Raw genomic sequence first — 18774 nt, forward strand, 5'->3', positions numbered from 1 at the left:
GTGAATATGCGATACCTTAGCCCCTCGGGGGTTGAAGTCTTTATATACTGGCATCTTGACAGGTTTGGTGGGATTGATCCCGAATTTCTACCGCGGCGATCTGTTGTCAGGTAACGTTTCGGAGTGACTGGTTGTTATCGTTAGAACTGGGGAGTAGGTGGGCTAATGCGACCGTTGTAGGGTACAGTCCCGCCAGGTAGGAGACAACCTCCGGGGTTTGGCAGGCATGCCGCCGCCAGGCAAGAGACATGAGTGCAGTCCTCAGAGTTGGCAGATACTGCGCCGCTAGGCAAGGGACGTGGGTGCAGTCTTCAGGGTTGGCAGATACGGTCCTGTCAGGCAGGAAGCTTCTCGCGAGACGTCGGGCTACCTATGAGCAACCTTGTAGCGAGCTGCTTGGTGGCGAGCTATTCATGACGAGCCGCTAGTGGCGTGCCGAGGTGATTCTGCCCGAGGCAAGTCGTCTTCGAGGTGTCCCACTTGCTTGGGTTCAGACTGCTAAGAACTTGGTGTTGTTGTTTTAGTTCGCGAACTGGGATGGACTCGAGCCGAAGTACCTTCAGCTCGGGACATTAGTGTACTCGAGCTCGTTCTGTAGTGAGCTGATACTTGTTGAGTTGTCACCTGCGTTGAGCCATGTCCACGTGTCGATCTGCTCATGTCGAGCTGTCATTTATGTCGAGTCATGTACACATGTCACCCAATTATGAGGTCGAGCCAAATCACCCCTTATCAATTGCCCCCCAATCCCTAAGCTAGGGGTCTTGACCTGGTGCGGGGAGTTCATGATGTTACAAGTGGATTTGGCTCGGAGTTCAGGCCGCCCCGTCAGATTACGTGTGGCTTACACGTGGACGTCACATGAACTATAAGTCCCGCGGACGCCAAAAAGCACGCTAAACTGTCTTTAGTCTCGAGGGTCGTGCACCAGTTTTCTTGTGTCGTCAGATTGCTTTGATCTGGACCATTGCTTCTTCAGTACAGTGGCTATAACTAGGGGGTCCTTAGACTCATTTTTACATCAAAGTTGTCTTACCTTCGACTTGAGGTCGCGCTCTAGCTCCGTTAGCTCGGGTCTTCCTAGTTCGCGTCTTTTCTCCAATTCGGTCGTGTTTCTTTGGTGAGTCCCTTTGCTTCCTTTCAATTCGGTTCAGTTATGTCTTCTAGTTTTGATAGCTTTTTAGATGAGGTTGAGGTGGGTACTTCAGCCCGGGTCGGTAGCCGAGACGAGACTACTTCGGGCTCAGGGGTAGCCCACGGTCTTCCCGAGGGGCAGTTTCCCCCGGAGGCTCGAGAGGCCTCTAGTAACCTGGCATCCGCTTCTCATCAAGGTTGGGTGCCAGACAACTTTGGTCCTTCCTCAATGACCCCGGACAGGCTTCGGGCTCTGGTACTTCGGTACAACCTCCCAAGGGAGCTTTCCTATAGTCTCCCCGGGGGCATTTTTCCTTGGGAGCACGATCACAACGAGATCGTGATTTTTGAGGAGCAGCTCGTGGCTGGCCTTCGTCTTCCCTTGCACCCGTTGGTCGTAGAGGTCCTGAAACACTTTAGTGTTACCATACATCAATTATACCCGAACTCTGTCTGTAACGTAGTAGGGACTATTTCGCTTTTCCACGAGTATTGTCTTCCTCTCACCCTCGAAATCTTCTCTTCAATTTTGTCTATAAAAAATGCTTCCTGCGGTGCCCCCGCGCACAGGCAGTCTTACTATCTGTCCCCCCGCCCGGGCTACAAGCTTCTTCACAGGCTACCCAATAAGATCCCGGCCTGGAAACGGGACTACTTCGTGGTCCGCAACCCCGAGGAGTGGCCTTTTCCAACCCACTGGAGGGCTGCCATTCAGGATTCTAGTGTTAGGCTAGACCTGAAGACGAGGGAGGCGCTTCAGTCCTGGGCAGAGCTCGGCCTTATCTGCGCGGACTACCTTGTCGAAGATAAGCTCGTGCAGGCCGGCTTAAGTCCTGGTAGGTTGCTTTGGGTTTTTCCTTTTTAAGGTTTTGATAGCTCGTGCTAACCTTATTTTTGCCTTTTGTAGTTACAATGCTAGAGGTCGATGCACGAAGCCTCCTGATGAGTTCCCGAAAGAGGAAAAAGAGGGCGGCGAAGAGGCCGCGTCTGGATGAGGCCTCGTTGTCTAGGGCACCCGAAGCCCAGGTCACGGAGCCAATCTCTACTGAGCTCCCCACAGAGGAGGCCCAACCTGCAGACTCCGAGGTGGAAATAATAGAGGGCGGTGACAAGGAGGCCCATCCTCAGGAGTCGGAGGATGCACCCACACCAGCTTCAGAGGTCCTGCTACTGAGTCAGAGCTCGCTCCAGCTGTGGGAGAGGAGAGCATCACGAACCACGTGCTCGCGGTGCGAAAAATCCAGAATGTGATCTTCCCGAATGAGGTCACGCGGTGGTCGGAGATACTTCCGAGGCAGCTTCTGGGGCTAGCCGGTACTCACTGCATGGTGGTAAGCATTCTGCCTTTGGCCCCGTTCTTTTTTTTACCTCAATTTTCTTTTAACAAGTGAACTCCGCCCTTCATGCGTTGGCGTGCCAATCTGCGACTCACTCGAAGTAGGCTCAGGATGCTAAGGTAGAGACGCAGAAGCTCCATCGCGAGCTGAACTTGGCCTGAGGTGAAGTGCATCAAGCAAAAAAGGGGAGTGAAAGCTAGAGGTTGTTGATCCAGGACCAAGAGGGGCGAATCTCTTCGCTGACTGAGGAGAACGCTAGGCTTAGGGAGCTGATTTCTGCCATGACTGCGAGGGAAGAGGAGCTATCCGCGAAGATGGCCAAGGAGAGAGCACAGCTTCAACGAAAAATCCAAAGCCTCGAGGCCACGGTCCAAGAGCGGGCTCGGGTCTTTGATGTCGCTGTTGAGGAGGCGCAGTCAGAAGAGAGGCCCAAGGCCGTTGATCGCTTTAAGGAGTCCTCGGAATTCCACGATCCTCAGGTTGAGTATAGCACGAGCTCCTACCACTCTGGGTTCAAGCTCTACAGAATTTTGGTTCGGCAGGAGTTCCCTGATCTTGACCTCGGTGCTATCACGATGAAGGGCTTGGCTCCAGAGGCAGTTGATGCAACAAACGAGGAGCCCGACTCGTTAGAAGAGGAGAGTGATAACGAGGTTGAAGTGGTGGATCCTTCCGCATGATGGCTCCTTGCTCTATCTCTTTTTTTTTTTTTTGAACTGTGGATGTACTCTCCCAAGCTGCTGAGCTCGGGTTTTAGTAAAAACTCTTGTACTTAGAGCTTTTTGTTAATGAAAGAATATTGTTTCAAAGGATTCTTTTTCGATCTAGATGACACATGTATAGGTTACCTGAGTCATCGAGCTACCGAGCTGGCAACAAGCGAGGGTAACCGAAGTACGAATCACCACTCCAATCTATGCGAGTCACCCCGAACTATCAGGCCACCAGGCTTGGTAACGAGTGAGGATAACCACGGCGAAATTTTTCTGAGTGTTTGTCACTTCGAGTTGTTTGTATATGAGCCACTTGTTTAAGCATTGGTCCTCTGACGGACCTGGACTACGATTGCCGTTGAGGTGGTATAGACATTGTAGGGTTTATGCCCGAGCTGTCTATACTTTCAGCTCTAGTAGCAAGGCAACAAGGTCTTATGTGTTTCCGTCAGTTCGGTATTTTTAGCCCTTAGGCTCTAGGAGCGACTTGGAGTCCACTCTTAAGCTTTGCCCACGCCGAAGAGGCGACTGAGGCTTATGCGGTGCCGAGGTCTTTGCTAGTTCGACACTTTAGCCCTTAGGCTCTGGGAACGACTCGGAGTCCACTCCTAAAGTTTGCCCATGCCAAAGAGGCGACTGGGGCTTATGCGGTGCCGAGGTCTTTGTTAGTTCGACACTTTAGCCCTTAGGCTCTAGGAGCGACTTGGAGTCCACTCCTAAAGTTTAAGAGGTGATTGGGACTTATATAGCGATGAGTCCATCAATTCTTAGGCCTTGGGAGTGACTCGTAGTCCACTCCTAGGCTTTCTGAGAATGACTCTCAGTCCGCTCCCCTGGTTCAATGATCACAAGTAGTATTGTCTTAGATTGTTGATGTTCCAAGCTCGAGGTACTTGCTTTCCTTCTGACGTTTCGAGCTTGTACGTACCTTCCCCGAGTACCCATTTTACTCGATAGGGACCTTCCCAATTCGGTCCAAGTTTACCCACACCGGGCTCAGGCACCATTACTTTCCGAAGGACCAGGTCGCCGACACAGAAGTGCCGCTTCCTGACCCGATTATTATAGTACCGAGCTACTTTTTGCTGGTAGGCTGTAGTTCGGATATACGCGAGGTCCCGTACCTCTTCTATCAGGTCGAGGTTGGTGCGGAGTTCGTCAACATTTGCTTCTTTATCGTACACCTCCAAGCGTAATGTAGGTACCTTGAGTTCGGCTGGGATTACTGCCTCTGTGTCGTAGGTGAGGTTAAAGGGGGTTTCACCTATGGTGGTCTTGACGGTAGTTCGATAGGCCCATAATACACTAGGCAACTCGTCTACCCATAGTCCTTTTGCCCGGGCTAGGCGGACTTTCAGTCCACGGAGTATAGCTCTGTCCGTGACTTCTGCTTGCCCATTTGCTTGAGGGTGTGCCATCGAAGTAAAGTTCTGTTGTATCCCCATCCCGGCACACTAGTCTTGAAACTTGATATCTTCGAACTGTTTGCCATTGTCAGAGATAAGTAGTTGGGGTAGTCAAAAGCGGCATACTACGTTCTTCTAGAAAAAGTTTTGTACGGTTCGAGCTGTGATTGTCGCTAGGGGTTTCGCCTCTACCCATTTTGTGAAGTAATCCACTGCTACCACTAGGAATTTCCTCTGTCCCGTCGTTGGTGGGAATGGTCCAAGAATGTCAATTCCCCACTATGCGAAGGGCCATGGGCTGGTGAGTTACTTCAGGTCGGCAATGGGTTGATGATGGATATTGGCGTGCCTCTGGCATTTATCACATTTCTTGATGAGCTTGAGCACATCTGCTTTCATCGTGGGCCAGTAATATCCTTGTTGTAACGCTTTCTGGGCAAGGGCCCTGCCCCCCAACTGTCCACCGCACAACCCTTCATGAGTGTCGCGGAGGATGAGCTCGACCTCTGAGGGTTGTAAGCAGTGCAAGTAGGGGAGCGTGTAGGATATTCAGTAAAGTCGTCCATCTATAATAACGTACTTGGCTGCCTGTCGCTCTACCCGTCTGGCTGCGTTGCGATCTGCGGGGAGGGTCCCGTGAAGTAGGTAGCTCGCGAGCGGGTCAATCCAGCTTGGCTTTGCTTGTGTAACAGAAGCCACCTCTTCTGCCCCCCGAGAATGCTAGGCCGAGGCAGGTTCTCTATAAACACGACCCTCATGGAGTTGTTGCTCGTTCTGGCTAACCGGGATAATGCATCGGCCTCAGCGTTCTCAGATCTTGGAATTTCTTGATGAAGTACAATTGGAAGCCGCGTAGAACTTCCCTGACCTTGGCTAGATAGGCGGCCATGGTGGGGTCGCGAACTTCGTAATCGCCGGTTACCTGGTTGACTACGAGCTGGGAGTTGCTGCAAATGACGAGGTGCTTCGCTTGTACTTCGTTTGCTATCATGAGTCCAACTATCACTGCTTCGTATTCCGCCTCGTTGTTGGATGCTGCGAACTCGAACAGGAGTGCGTATTCTAGTTTCGCTCCGCCTGGCCCGTACAGGATGACTCCGGCTCCGCTTCCTTGTTGATTTGACGAATCGTCTACGTGAAGGATTCAGGGTTCCTCATCCCAGGTTGACTTCGTTCTAATCGGGACTGGTTCCACACTGGTTGAGGCTTCCTTTGCGTGCTTGATCTCTATTAATTCGGAGGTTGTAGTGTTGAAAGTGCACTCTGCCACGAAGTCGGCCAAGGATTGGGCCTTAATTGCTGTTCAGGGCTCGTACCAGATGTCGTACATGCTGAGCTCTATAACCCACTTAGTCAGTCTTCCAAATACCTTGGGCTTGAGTAGGACTTGCCTCAGGGGTTGGTTGGTAAGAACGATGACTGTGTGGGCTTGAAAGTATGGTTGGAGCTTCCGAGTTGCTGTGATCAGCGCATACGCCAACTTCTCGATCTCTGGGTATCTAGTTTCGGCACCCTACAAAACTTTGCTCACATAGTAGATAGGTCCTTGGACCCGATCTACTTCCTTTATTAGTACCAAGCTGACCACCTCATCGCTCGCGGAGAGGTACAACTTCAAAACATCACCCTCCTCGGGTCGGGTCAAAATAGGGATGCTAGTTAGGTATTTGTTCAGTTCGTCGAAGGCAAACTGGCATTCTTCAGTCCATTCAAAGTCTTTGTTTTTCTTAATTGCCTTGAAAAAAAGGTAGGCAACGATCTGCTGATCTGGACATGAAGCGACTTAGGGCAGCCATACGGCCGTTCAACCTCTGAACCTCTTTTATCTTGTGAGGGGACTTCATGTCCAAGATAGCCTTTATATTTTAGGGTTAGCTTCGATGCTGCATTGGCTAACTATGTAACCCAGAAATTTTCCCGAGGTGACACCAAAGACACATTTGTTAGGGTTTAGCTTCATATTATACTTGCACAGGATTTCAAACACACATTGCAAGTCACTTATTAAACAGTTCGAGAATTGGGTTTTGACGACCATGCCGTCTACATAGCATTCAACCTTGCCGCCGATCAACGGCTCAAAAATTCGGTTCACAAGTCTTTGGTAGGTTGCACCGGCATTTTTCAATCCAAAGGGCATGACCTTATAACAATACAGGCCCAGTTCGGTAATGAAGGTCGTTTTCTCTTCATCAGCGGGGTCCATCTTGATTTGGTTGTAGCCCGAGTATTCATGCAGGAAACTCAGCAACTCGTGCTCTGAGGTCGCGTCCACTAGACGGTCGATCTTGGGGAGCGGAAAACAATCCTTTAGGCAAGCCCGATTCAGGTCGGTATAGTCGACGCACATGCACCATTTACCGTTGGCCTTCTTTACCAGAACGGGGTTAGCTACCCTGCTCAGGTAATGGACCTCCCTAATGAAATCGGCTGCGAGAAGTTTCCCGACCTCCTCGTCGACTATCCTCAAGCGTTCCGGGTGATGGGCCGTCCTATAATGGCATTGTACGGGGAAGGCGTTGCAACTACTAGGAAGGCGTGTTCAAACCTCGCAATGCTGTACCAACGTTCCGACCTCTACAGGCAACGAGATCCGGCCAAGGGGCCTAACTTCTTCTCCACTAAAGCCCACTAGAGGAGTACTTGCGGGCTCAAGGTCGCTCTCCCAGAGCTGCAGCTTGTCGAAGGTGCTCCTAAACAAGATGTCGGCCGAACTTCCTGAATCCACCAAGACGCGTCTGTCTTCAAAGTCGCTGATCTTCATCTTTATGACCAGCACGTCATCATGGGGATACTGGATTCCTCGCGCATCGTCCTCGGTAAAAGATATGGGGCCCGTGAGCTGTGGGCGTTTCGGCGGGTTCTGTCTTTCATGATCCAGTTCGCGGACCGAGGTCTTCCCTGTTGCTGAGGTGTAGCTCGCGACGATGGACCCGCCGGTAATCGTGTTGATCACTCCGCGGACTGGTTTTTCCTTGGGCGGTTGTCCCTGCTCATTTTGCCTGTTACTGGACTCGGGAGCATCTCTCCTCTACTCCCCTTGTCGATCTGTCTGATTTTTATTACCTTTTTGTACAAAATTTTTTAAGTATCTGTGACGGATGAGTTCCTCAACTAATGCGACCGTTGTAGGGTACGGTCCCGCCAAGCAGGAGACAACCTCCAGGGTTTGGCAGGCACGACGCTGCCAGGCGAGAGACGTGAGTGCAGTCCTCAGAGTTGGCAGATACTGTGCCGCAAGGCAAGGGACATGGGTGCAGTCTTCAGGGTTGGCAGGTACGGTCCTATCAGGTAGGAAGCTTCTCGCAAGACGCCGGGCTACCTATGAGCAACTCTGTAGCGAGCTGCTTGGTGGCGAGCTATCCGTGACGAGTCACTGGTGGCGTGCTGAGGTGATTCTGCCCGAGGCAAGTCGTCTTTGAGGTTCCACTTGCTTGGGTTCGGATTGTTGAGAACTTAGTGCTGTTGTTTTGGTTCACGAACTGGGATGGACTCAACCCGAAGTACCTTTAGCTCGGGACATTAGTGTATTCGAGCTTGTTCTGTAACTAGCTGATACTTGCTGAGTTGTCACCTGTGTTGAGCCATGTCTATATGCCGATCTGCTCATATCAAGCTATCGTTTATGTCGAATCACGTACATGTGTCACTCAATTATAAGGTCGGGCCAAATCACCCCTTATCATATATTGTACATTTTTTTTGGCATCCTTCTGTATTGTAGTTGGTGCCCATTTTGAATGATCCGAATGAAATTGTTGGTAAAAGGAAACAATGGCTTACTTGGGTAATAGCGTGTTCGAATGAACTCGGAAAAGGTCCAGACCCATAGCTATTACTTCTGCCTATCAAACGGATTGTAGACTTGTAACAGGCTAACAGCTATAGTTGGTTGTGTGGGACTTAAGCTATTTTGAATCTTGTATTCGTAGAAGGTAGGATTTGAATTGTTTTTAATTCAGTTTTTTAATATTTTCCGATTTCAAATTTTTAAAATTAGAAAGTCAGTTAATTAAAAAAACCAAATTAACCAAATTTGTTATATATAAAATATAATATATTGAAAAACGACTAACCAACTGGAATCATAAAAATGGTAACTAATAAATTATTATTTATCAAAATTCATGGGTGGGTTTTGATTGGTGATAACTCTTTTCATATCATATCTTTTCTGCATCATAAATTTTCCCGTAATATATATCATCATATATAATATATGTTATAATATTATAATATATAATATATTATAAATTATATATTATTGAAATTTAATTTTAAACGAAATAATCAAAAATCAATCCAAAAATTTTGGTTTTGGTTTGATTCTTAGTTTTTTATTTTGTATTTGAAAATTTCAATTTATTCGGTTGAATTCAAGCTAAGAGTATGGCCCATTGAAAAATTAACAAACTCTTAACCCAACCCCAGTTGCATCACAGGGATATAATGTCGCATCTGCCAGAGCAACAAAGGGTAGAAATTCAGGCGCTGGAATTATAATTAAAAACAAGAAGGGGGAGTTAAGAGTTTGTTAATTTAGAAGCAAGGTTCAAAATAGGCCGCCGGTAGGGGTCGAGCATTTTGATATTTATTTATTTATTTATTTAACCATACTTTGAACCTTGCCTCCTGGAGTCATTTGCATTGGAAATTTGGAATTAGTAATCCATGCTATTACTAGGTTGTTTTTATACAAAACCTCATGATATTTTCACTTAAAATCACAATACCCTCTGCTCAATTTATTTCACTGTTTTCTTTCTTTTTTTTTTTGAATGACATTCTTTCATCACCGAGGGACCAACCATCTCAAGTATAAATTATTCAAGATCAAAGCAATTCTACAACAATGCTCAACCACCGATTACCGAATAAAGAAAGAAATCGACCTATTTGAGGTGGTTCTCAAAGGAGAAACGATGTGTAAATAAATGTTCAGGAGGACGATAGGTGACATAGTATAAGAAATAAGAAATGTATAAAAAGACAATCTAAAAACATCCATGAATTCATCAGACCCACAAGTGAACTGACATGAAAATCACGGGAGAAGACAACTCAAAAAGCAAACAAACAAAATTTGCAATAAAAGAAACTCCAAAACAGTAAATGCCCAACGAGGGAGGCAATTCATCGCTTTTTGGAGACTCCAACAGTCTTCCCCCTGCGGCCAGTGGTCTTAGTATGCTGCCCACGAACACGAAGACCCCAGTAGTGCCGGAGACCACGGTGGTTCCTGTCCCATTCAGAATCAATAATCATGTTACCTTATATTTACAACTAGAACCGAAACGACGAAACCTACTAAGTGCAGACCAATTCCAATTCCATATAATTTAAACAATTCTAACAAAACCTACCAAGTAAAAACATCAAGGCAAAATGAGATAAAGATGTAAGGCTGCAGTTGGATGAATTTTTTCCATTTTATATATACAGAAAAAGGATCCCAAGACCTGTTGAAAATGTATATCAAATGATAGTGAACCCAATGCTTGCATTAAAGCCAAGACTTGAACATGCACTTTATCTATATACAGTACCAACTTTTATTTCCAAAGTGTAACTGGTCTCTACTTTATAAAATTCCTTAAAGAACATCCCCTCAACTTTCTGATTCTCTATTATTTTATATCAAACCAACACAGGTTACACAGCCTAAGTTTAAGTGTTATTTTGTCTAAAAATAAAGATAGAATGTAAAAAATAAGGGCCCGTTCAAGAGGACTTAAGCTTAAAACTAGCTGCTTAACAATAGCAGCTAAGAAATAATAGCTGCAAAAATCTCAGCAACATTTGGTCAACCGGGTGAATTTGTCATTGAGAAATGATGATTATATATCATACAAGAAATGAAATATAGTAAAGGTAAGAGTGAAAAGGACCATGGTCATATATGAAATGTTTTAAAAGGAAAAAAACAAAGACCTAGGCAAAACTACTTTTCTTTTTAGTAGGCAAATTGGCTAAACAAAGGGGATATCCCCCCTGAAACCCCAAGGTCCCCACAAACCTGTTGAACGCAGGATTTGACCCCCATGCCTCTGCTACAACCAACAAGAGACCCTTCCAGCAAGCAAGTGGGCACGATCAACCTAGGCCAAAACTACATAGCTACAGACAAGTTTTATTTGTCCTAATAAACACGCTTGTCTTGTTGTGAAGTTGTTGGAAAAGGATGTAGAACCTTAGCTAATGGTCAACTAGTAAGAATTGGTTCTGCAACAGAGTCCTCATCTCATCCCAAGTCTTAAGTTGTCTTTGGTCAGTACGCCCATGGTTGCCATGGAAACAGAACCACCAAGACATGGCAGCTCCACTCAACTTGGCAACATCAAATGGACCCATCCTCTATTCATTTACCCCATTCCAGGCAAGCAAACTCTATTAACTTGTAATCCAACCAAAGAATGTATTTCCCTGTGAAACTCAGAAACCTCAAGCTTAATAGCTCGAACCTAAGCGTCAGAATGGTGGTGATATAATTGGAATTGATGATCAATGAGCCAATAAATATATGCTTTGCAAATATGTGTATTGAGTATCAAAATATCAAATATAAAGATCTAAAGAACATAATACAAGTGTTTGAACAAGAAAGTGAAATAATAAACGATGTACTAAAATAAAATATATAAGGGAAGTGGCAATCTAATTCGGTGTAATCGTTTGCAAACAAACCTGATCTTCTTCAAACGCTCAAGATCATCCCTCAGCTTCATGTCCAAAGCGTTGGAAACAACCTGGGAATACCTACCATCCTTATAGTCCTTCTTCCTGTTCAAAAACCAATCAGGGATCTTGAACTGGCGTGGATTTGCCACAATCACCATGAGGTTCTCGAGCTCAGCAGCTGTGAGTTCACCAGCTCTACAAGACCAAATACAATAATTTAAAAAAAAAGAGTTGGAAACACAGTGAACAGAACAAAAAAAACCCAAGTAAATATTAGACAAACATGGCTAAATGAACCCCATTAACACAATACAAGAAAAACAGAAAATGTGAGTTTTCACAATTTAATAATGCCATCATATTTATGCATTTAATCGGTCACAAACAGCAATTTAATTTTAAATCATCTTTCCAAACAAGCAAAACAGTTCCCATAGAACGAACAAAGCCATTGTAAAAAAGCAGTAATCAGTCGAATTCTCTTCAAGCTCTTAATTATACTCCCAGTCTCCAATAGAACTAATAAGCCTACTGAAAGACAAACAGTAACTTCAACACCTAATCAATCGAAACCAACTTCAATAGTCTTAATTCAAAGTTATTAACACTAAAACCTGAAATTCGCATATCTCCTAATACATTAATACTAAACGCCCTAATGACGGAAGATTAACACGCAAAAACAGAATTACCTCTTGTTCATGTCGACGTCAGCTTTCTTGCAGACGATGTTGGCGAAACGGCGACCAATACCCTTGATGGAAGTCAGGGCAAACATGATCTTCTGTTTTCCATCGACGTTCGTGTTCAGAACACGGAGAATGTGTTGGAAGTCTTCGTTCGCAACAAGAGACTGCAAGTAACAATCAAACCGAAAACAAACAATGTTACAGAAAGAATCCATAGATGAACCAAGATAGAAAACCTCATATTCATCGTTCAAACCGGGCATAAAAAAAGAGACGAGTTCACTCACCATTGCTAGGCTTTCCTCTACACTCCTTTCTCTTCTCCGAGAAAGAGAGAGCAAATACGAGGGAAAGAGAGGGCACGAAATAGCAACCTCCCGCTGTTAGGACGGCTTTAAAGCAGAGACAAAGGCAGGGAAATTGAAAAACCCTAGAAGGATAACGTATGGTGATGTGTATTGCAGAAAACTGCACACCACTAATCTCTTTTGTTCTTCGGACCATAATAACCGTCCATTTTGCATGCCTGAATCTACGTAGCCGAGATAGAAATAGCGCTGCAAACGGATCGGATCGGATATAGGCAATCCGAATCTTATATATTCTTATCTTATATCTTATATCTTATATCTTATCTTATATCTTATATATACTAACAACAAAATGCCGGTACGACCATCGCTCAGAGGCTCGGCATCTTTTCGTCGCTCCTGCTTGCGAGAAAAGGTATCCCACATAGGAAAGCCCTCGAACGTGCAAAGTGTTTGAAAGTATTACGGTAATGCCATTGCGGTATCCCACATAGGAACGACCCCGAACGTGTGAAGTGTTCGAACGCGCAATAGGATCGCTCGCTGCGGTGTGCCGGACGTGTGAAGTCTTCGAACGCTGTGCGGTGTGGATGGACCTCCTTTTAAGGAGGCTCAAAGAAAGATTGTGACTTACAAAAGATGACATTCTTGGTGATGAACCTCCTTCCAATAGCTGAATCAAGATATTTATATCATTTTTGTGTAGGAGAATAACCCAAGAACATCCCATGAATTGCTTTTGGATGCGGCTTTTTCCTTTTAGGATCATTAACATGAATAAAACATACACAACTCTACCTTAGGAGGCAAAGAGAACACAACATGCTCTGGACGGAAGACATAAAAGGGGTTCACATTCCCAAAACCTTGGATGGCATTCGATTGATGAGATAAGAAGCTGTCAGAATAGCATGAGACCAAAACTCCATTGAGACCTTGCTTTGAAACATTAGAGCACGAGTGGTCTAAAGTAAATGTCTATTCTTCCTTTCTATAACTCCATTCTGTTGTGGTGTGTAAGTGCATGCCGGCTAATGTAAGGTCCCTTCATCTTCAAAGAACACATTTAGAAAACTCTTGAAATATTCAGTTGCATTATCTGAATTGAACTGTTTAACTTTCTTTCCAAACTTTGTCTCAATCATCTTGCAAAAAACCATAAAGATTATATGTATTCTTGTTCTTTCATCAAATAAATCCAAATGCATCTTGTAAAATGATCAATAAAACTAATGAAATACCGATAGCCATCCATGGAAATAATGGAAAAAGGACACTAAACATCAAAATGAATTAAATCAAAAGGAGCATTGACTTTATTACTAGAACTTGGATAATTTGTCATACAATGTTTAGACATTTGACACACATCACAAAAAAGACTTTCAAATGACACATTTTCAAATAGTGGCTAGCATTCACGGGCTTGAGAACAACGGATGGGATCCTGGAATTCTGGTAAGGACAAGTGCTTTACCTTGGAAAGCCATCCATGATTTGTTACCAACTTTCTCCCCTTTGATAAAGTATAATTTAAACTCAAGCAGCTTCATATAATTCTGGGAAAAAAACCTGGTTGAGGAATTCCCCTTTGAAGGACCAATTTCCTTCCTTGTATGCTCTCTCTCTGACCTAAAAATTGAGCTGATTTAAACTCAAACCCTAGGATTGGGTGGAATTTAGGTTTGGGAAGGGTTGTTAGGTATATAGAATTGGGTAACACCTTAACTCTTCTAGGTATTATTGGAAATGGGTTCTTGGGCCCTGCAAAGGAAGATACCATAATTTGGACTCCTTCCCCCTAGGGCTCATTCTCTTGTGCATCATTCTTTAAAATCTTAACTCAACCACCCAACCCCATTGGCTTATCCTTCCCTATTAAAGAGATTTGGTGGAAGCTAATTCCTCCTAGGGTTGGGAGTTTTTGTTGGGAAACTTTCCTAGAAAGGATCAACACTGGTGATTTACTTAAACACTAGTGTATTCTCTACAAATTTGGTGGGAAAACTGATTATCACCTTTTAGTTTATTGCCATTTTGCTAAAACTATTTGGGATTGGGTCTTCTCCCTTTTGGGGTGTAGGTAGAATCCCCCATTGAATGTGCAAAGTTTATTTTCATCCTCCTTTTTCAGGTAGCCTTTGAAAAGATGAGGGATTATGTGGAGGTGCTTAAGGGTTGTTGTTTGTTGGTCCTTTTGGAAAGAGAGAAACTCAAGAATCTTCTTAGAAAAGGAGAAGAGCATTGAAAACATAATAGAGTTAACCCACATAAGGGTGGCACACTGGTTGAAATCCTTGGATTTTTTCCACAGGTTTTACTTTGGATGACCTATTGAGAAACTGGAAAGAGATCTCTAGCTTTGCCCATGTTAAAAAGGGCTTAAGTCCTTGGATTCCTCCCCCCACTAGATTTATAAAGTAGAACTTTGATGGCAATAGCAAAGGGAACCCATGGCACTCTGGTATTGGGGAAGTGTTCAAGAATCAGGATGGGATTGTTTCAGCCTTTTTCTTAGACCAATTGGTGAAGGTGATTCCCTTAGGGCCGAGATTTTTGTGCTTTGGAAGGAATCCAACGGGCAAAAGAAACGAATATAGGGAGGATTGTAGTTAAAGATGATTTGGAGGTGGAAGTAGGATGGTTAAAAGAAGATAAGACTATTTTGTGGAACTACAACAATGAAAAGAAAAAATTTAAGTGGCTGGCTAAGGACATGGAAATAAAGTACAATTGGGTGAAGAGATCTGCTAACTTGTTTGCATATGGGTTAGCCAAGCAAGGGGTGACTAGGGAATTTATAGTCTGGGCTCACTAGTAATTCTATTTCTTTTATTTTTGGGGGCTCTATCCTCTGTTGGGGAAGCTAAGACAACTTATCTCTTTTGTACCTAATTTTTCTAATGAAAGTTCTTTATTATTGATAAAAAAATGATACCTTTTCAAACAACTATGGAAATTAGACTCTTAACAAGGAAAAAGACAAATGACCCAATCTAGCATGTCAAAGATAAACCAAAGTACTAAACTCCTTGCATTCAATGATATTAATTGACGATGCCTTAAGAGCTGAATTGATGTCTTCATTAATATAGTAGAGACCTCCAGACTCCCAACCACTCCCAATTGTTTGCTTTGTCAACCGGTCTTGAAAAACACAATGAGTAGGAAACGTTGCAATACAATCCATAGTTTTTGTTATTCTAGAAATTGAAAGCAAGTTGGCGATAAAATTAGGAACATGCAAGGTAGAGATATAAGAGAAAGAGCTTTTCCAAGTTGGATATCCCCTTTCCTATGAATAAGAGAGATAAAGACATCAGCCACCCTTATTGTCTTACTCGGAAACTAGATGATAAGATGAAAATAAAGAAGAATTATTGGTCATGTGTTAATAAGCTCCTAAGTCAATGATCCAAGAATTTGGGGAACAAGACTGAATGGCACTAAGTGCAGAACCAATACCTATCTTGGCAAAAGAGGATGAAGCAATTGAGAATTGCTTCAATCAATCCATAGCCCGATTTAGGATATCTACCTCTTTAGCCATGAACTCAAGGAAGCTATTTGAAGGAGTAGTGGTCTGTCCCATACCAAAAGAAACACTAGTGGTTCCAATTGTATGCATTCCATCCACCATATTTGAGCTTGCTACATGTCAATGGGATCCTAGACCTTTACATGGCTTCTTATCCTTCCTTAAAGCTATACTAGCTTTAGATGGGGGTGCCGAATCCAACATGTATCTTTGGTGTGTTTCTCCCCACCAGAGTGAGAACATTTAAAATTTTTCTTGTCTCCCCCTTTTCCACTTCTTTTAACAACTGAAGAAAGAGCTGAGTTCATCTCTTCCCAAAATCTGAGGTCGAATACCATCATATGAAGAGTCTAATCCAGCAAGAAATTTAAACACCCTCCCCTCTTCAAGTTGTTTTTCATGCATTTCCTTATCTTCAGAATTTTATCAATCAATGATGAGATGATGATCAAGTTCTTCCCAAAGCCCTTCAAGGGTAGCAAAGAAAGTAGCAACCAACAAGTTTCTTTGATTCAAAATTGCAATATCTTGTGTGAGCCTATAGACTCTTACATTGTTCTTTCATTGTCCATAAGTATTAGATAGCTTCTTCCAAATTTTATGAGCCGTAGAATAGTGTTGAACTGTCCTAGTAATCTTTGGGGTCATGGAAGACAGTAGCCATGACATAACTAGTGCATTTTTCTTAGTCCAATTCCCATATCCCAGCAAACCTTAACTTGTAATATGGAGTTTGGAAGAAATAAACCACTCTTTCAAGTTATATTTATCTAGTTTCACATTAGTAATCTGAAGACTAGAGAAACTAGGGTTTCTCATGCTAAAAAAAACCTCACTTGGTCTATTTTCCTTTGTGGTTACTTCACTTGAGTTTGAGAATGACATTTGATCTTCCAAAACTCATCTGTAACAGAAACCAACACTATCCCTTCCCACCAAAAGCCACCTATCAACTTCAATTCAACAGTCTTTTATGTTGAAACCCTAATCTTCCACTCGTATGGACTAAAAAATCCTTTGAATTGCACATTTTTGCAATCCACAAACTTGACCTGTTTCCTACAGGCCACTCTAGTAGTCCATGGATTACTCCAACTCTGTCTTTTTATGGTGGGCATACCCAAACCTGTTTTGGGTCTTCCTGGGTCTAGTAGAGAGGGAATAAATATATGTTGTTTTAAGTTTAAACCAGGAGAAAACCAGTATCAAAGCTTTGATACCATGTTAAGTGTTCAGATTAGAGAGGAAGAAGAGAAGAGAAGAAGGTTGAGAGAAATGGGACGGCAACACACTCTCATAGCCCCTAATCTTATTATTTATAGTAGGGTTTTAAAGAAGGATTACAAAGAGAAATCTGCCCCTAATTAGTAGGCAGAAAAGAAAGAAAAAAACATATTAGAACAATAGGGGCCCAAAGCCTACGATTGGTGGATTGGAACTTCTTAATGGACATTATGAGGAGGTGTGGCTTTGAAGAATTGTGGTGTAAATGGATTAAGGGTTGCTTACAAACCAGTCACTACTCAGTCATTGTTAATGAGATGGTGTATGATTTCTTTAAGGGCTTTCATAGGCTTAGGCAGAGTGACCTCCTTTCCTATTTACTTTGATATCTGAAGTGCTAAGCAAACTGATTTCTAGAGCAAATTGCTTGCAATAGCTTTTTAGAGGTTGGTCAGTTGGGAGAGACAATATTGTGATCACTCATTTGCAGTTTGCAAATGACATTCTCATTTTTTGTGATGGAGAATGTGAGGGGGTAGAAAACTTGAAGTTGGTGGTATAACTCTTTGAGAGGATGTCTAATTTGATGATTAATTGATCAAAGAGTTTAGTGGTTGGAACCAACATTGAAGAGGAAGTTTTGAGGTGTATGGTAGATTCCCTAGGGTGTGAGAAAGGTGGATGGCATATGAAATATTAAGGTTTACCCCTAGGTGATAACCCTAGATCCTCTAGTTTTTGGTCCCCATTGATGGAAAAGATTGAGAAGCACTTAGCTGGGTGGAAAAGGAACTATATTTTAATGGGGGGAGGGGGGAGGAGAATAATTCTTATTAAATCTACCCTTGCAAATCTTCTAGTGTACTACATGTCAGTGTTCAGGATGCCACAAGTAGACTTGTTCACGGGCCGGGTTATAGGCCCGCGGGCTTAAATTCGGGCAAAAAAGCCCGACCCGCAATAAATTCGAGCCAGGCTCGGGTTTTGTCAAAATAGCCCGACCCGACCCGACCTATTAGACTTAAAGTGAGTAATGTGATTATGTCCATTTGAATAAATTTTTTGATTTAAGAATGTAAAACTGTGTTTTAAAATATAAAAGAAAGGGGGGAAAACCATCTTGTAGGCCCATTGTTCATTTAAATAGAAAAAAAAACTATATGAATTTTTAATTCTAATTTGAATAGGGAAAATTGTTTTTTTTATTAGGTCAGGCTTCGGGCTCGGGCCCAAGTTATAGGCCTGTTGGTCGGGCTAGGCTCAGGCTCGGGCCATATTTTCCTTAATGACAAGTGAAAGCCCGGCCCGGCCCGGCCCATGAATAGGTCTAGCCACAAGGGATAGTGAGGAAAATTGAAAAAAAAAACATGAGGGATTTTTTTTTTTGGGAACTGGGGAGAAAAAAGAAGAATCATTTGGTCAAATGGGGAGAGGTGGTGAAATTGAAAGGAAAAAGGGGGATTGGAAATTGGTAATGTTAGGTTGAAGAATCAGGCTTTGCTCAACACATTCACATGGCTATGGAAGTTTCCTAATGAAAATGAAAAATTATGGCACAAAGTAGTTGCAAGCATTCATGGCATGTGAAGCAATGGAAGGGACATTGGATGCATTTGTAAATCTACCTTGGTTGCTCCCTGGAAGTCCATCCATTATCCCCTTCCTACCTTTCTAAATCATTTCAGGTATGACTTGGCATCTGGTAAAAAAATCAGATTTTGGGAGGATGTGTGGATTGGGAATG

At 43.5% G+C, this 18774-nt stretch overlaps 1 protein-coding gene across 1 annotated transcript; it reads right to left on the reverse strand.

Moving 5' to 3' along the window:
- Positions 1-9549: 9549 nt before the first annotated feature.
- LOC104596533 (small ribosomal subunit protein uS13z/uS13y/uS13x-like) lies at positions 9550-12384 on the reverse strand. Its single transcript, XM_010257733.2, has 4 exons — positions 12245-12384; positions 11961-12121; positions 11275-11463; positions 9550-9829 (listed from the first exon to the last, which is right to left on the reverse strand). The coding sequence occupies exons 1-4, from the start codon at positions 12245-12247 to the stop codon at positions 9724-9726; spliced, it is 459 nt and encodes a 152-aa protein (XP_010256035.1). The 5' UTR covers positions 12248-12384; the 3' UTR covers positions 9550-9723.
- Positions 12385-18774: the final 6390 nt, after the last annotated feature.

The sequence above is a fragment of the Nelumbo nucifera genome, chromosome 1, assembly GCF_055504915.1.
Source record: "Nelumbo nucifera cultivar China Antique chromosome 1, China Antique-T2T, whole genome shotgun sequence".
NCBI classification, from domain to species: domain Eukaryota; kingdom Viridiplantae; phylum Streptophyta; class Magnoliopsida; order Proteales; family Nelumbonaceae; genus Nelumbo; species Nelumbo nucifera.

What these genes read in the sequence shown, in the direction of transcription:
- LOC104596533 (XM_010257733.2), bottom strand. An exon ending in GACGTCGACATGAACAAGAG is followed by an intron (nt 11,464 to 11,960) that starts GTAATTCTGTTT and finishes TTGGTCTTGTAG; the next exon opens with AGCTGGTGAACTCACAGCTG. An exon ending in GAGCGTTTGAAGAAGATCAG is followed by an intron (nt 9,830 to 11,274) that starts GTTTGTTTGCAA and finishes TGAATGGGACAG; the next exon opens with GAACCACCGTGGTCTCCGGC.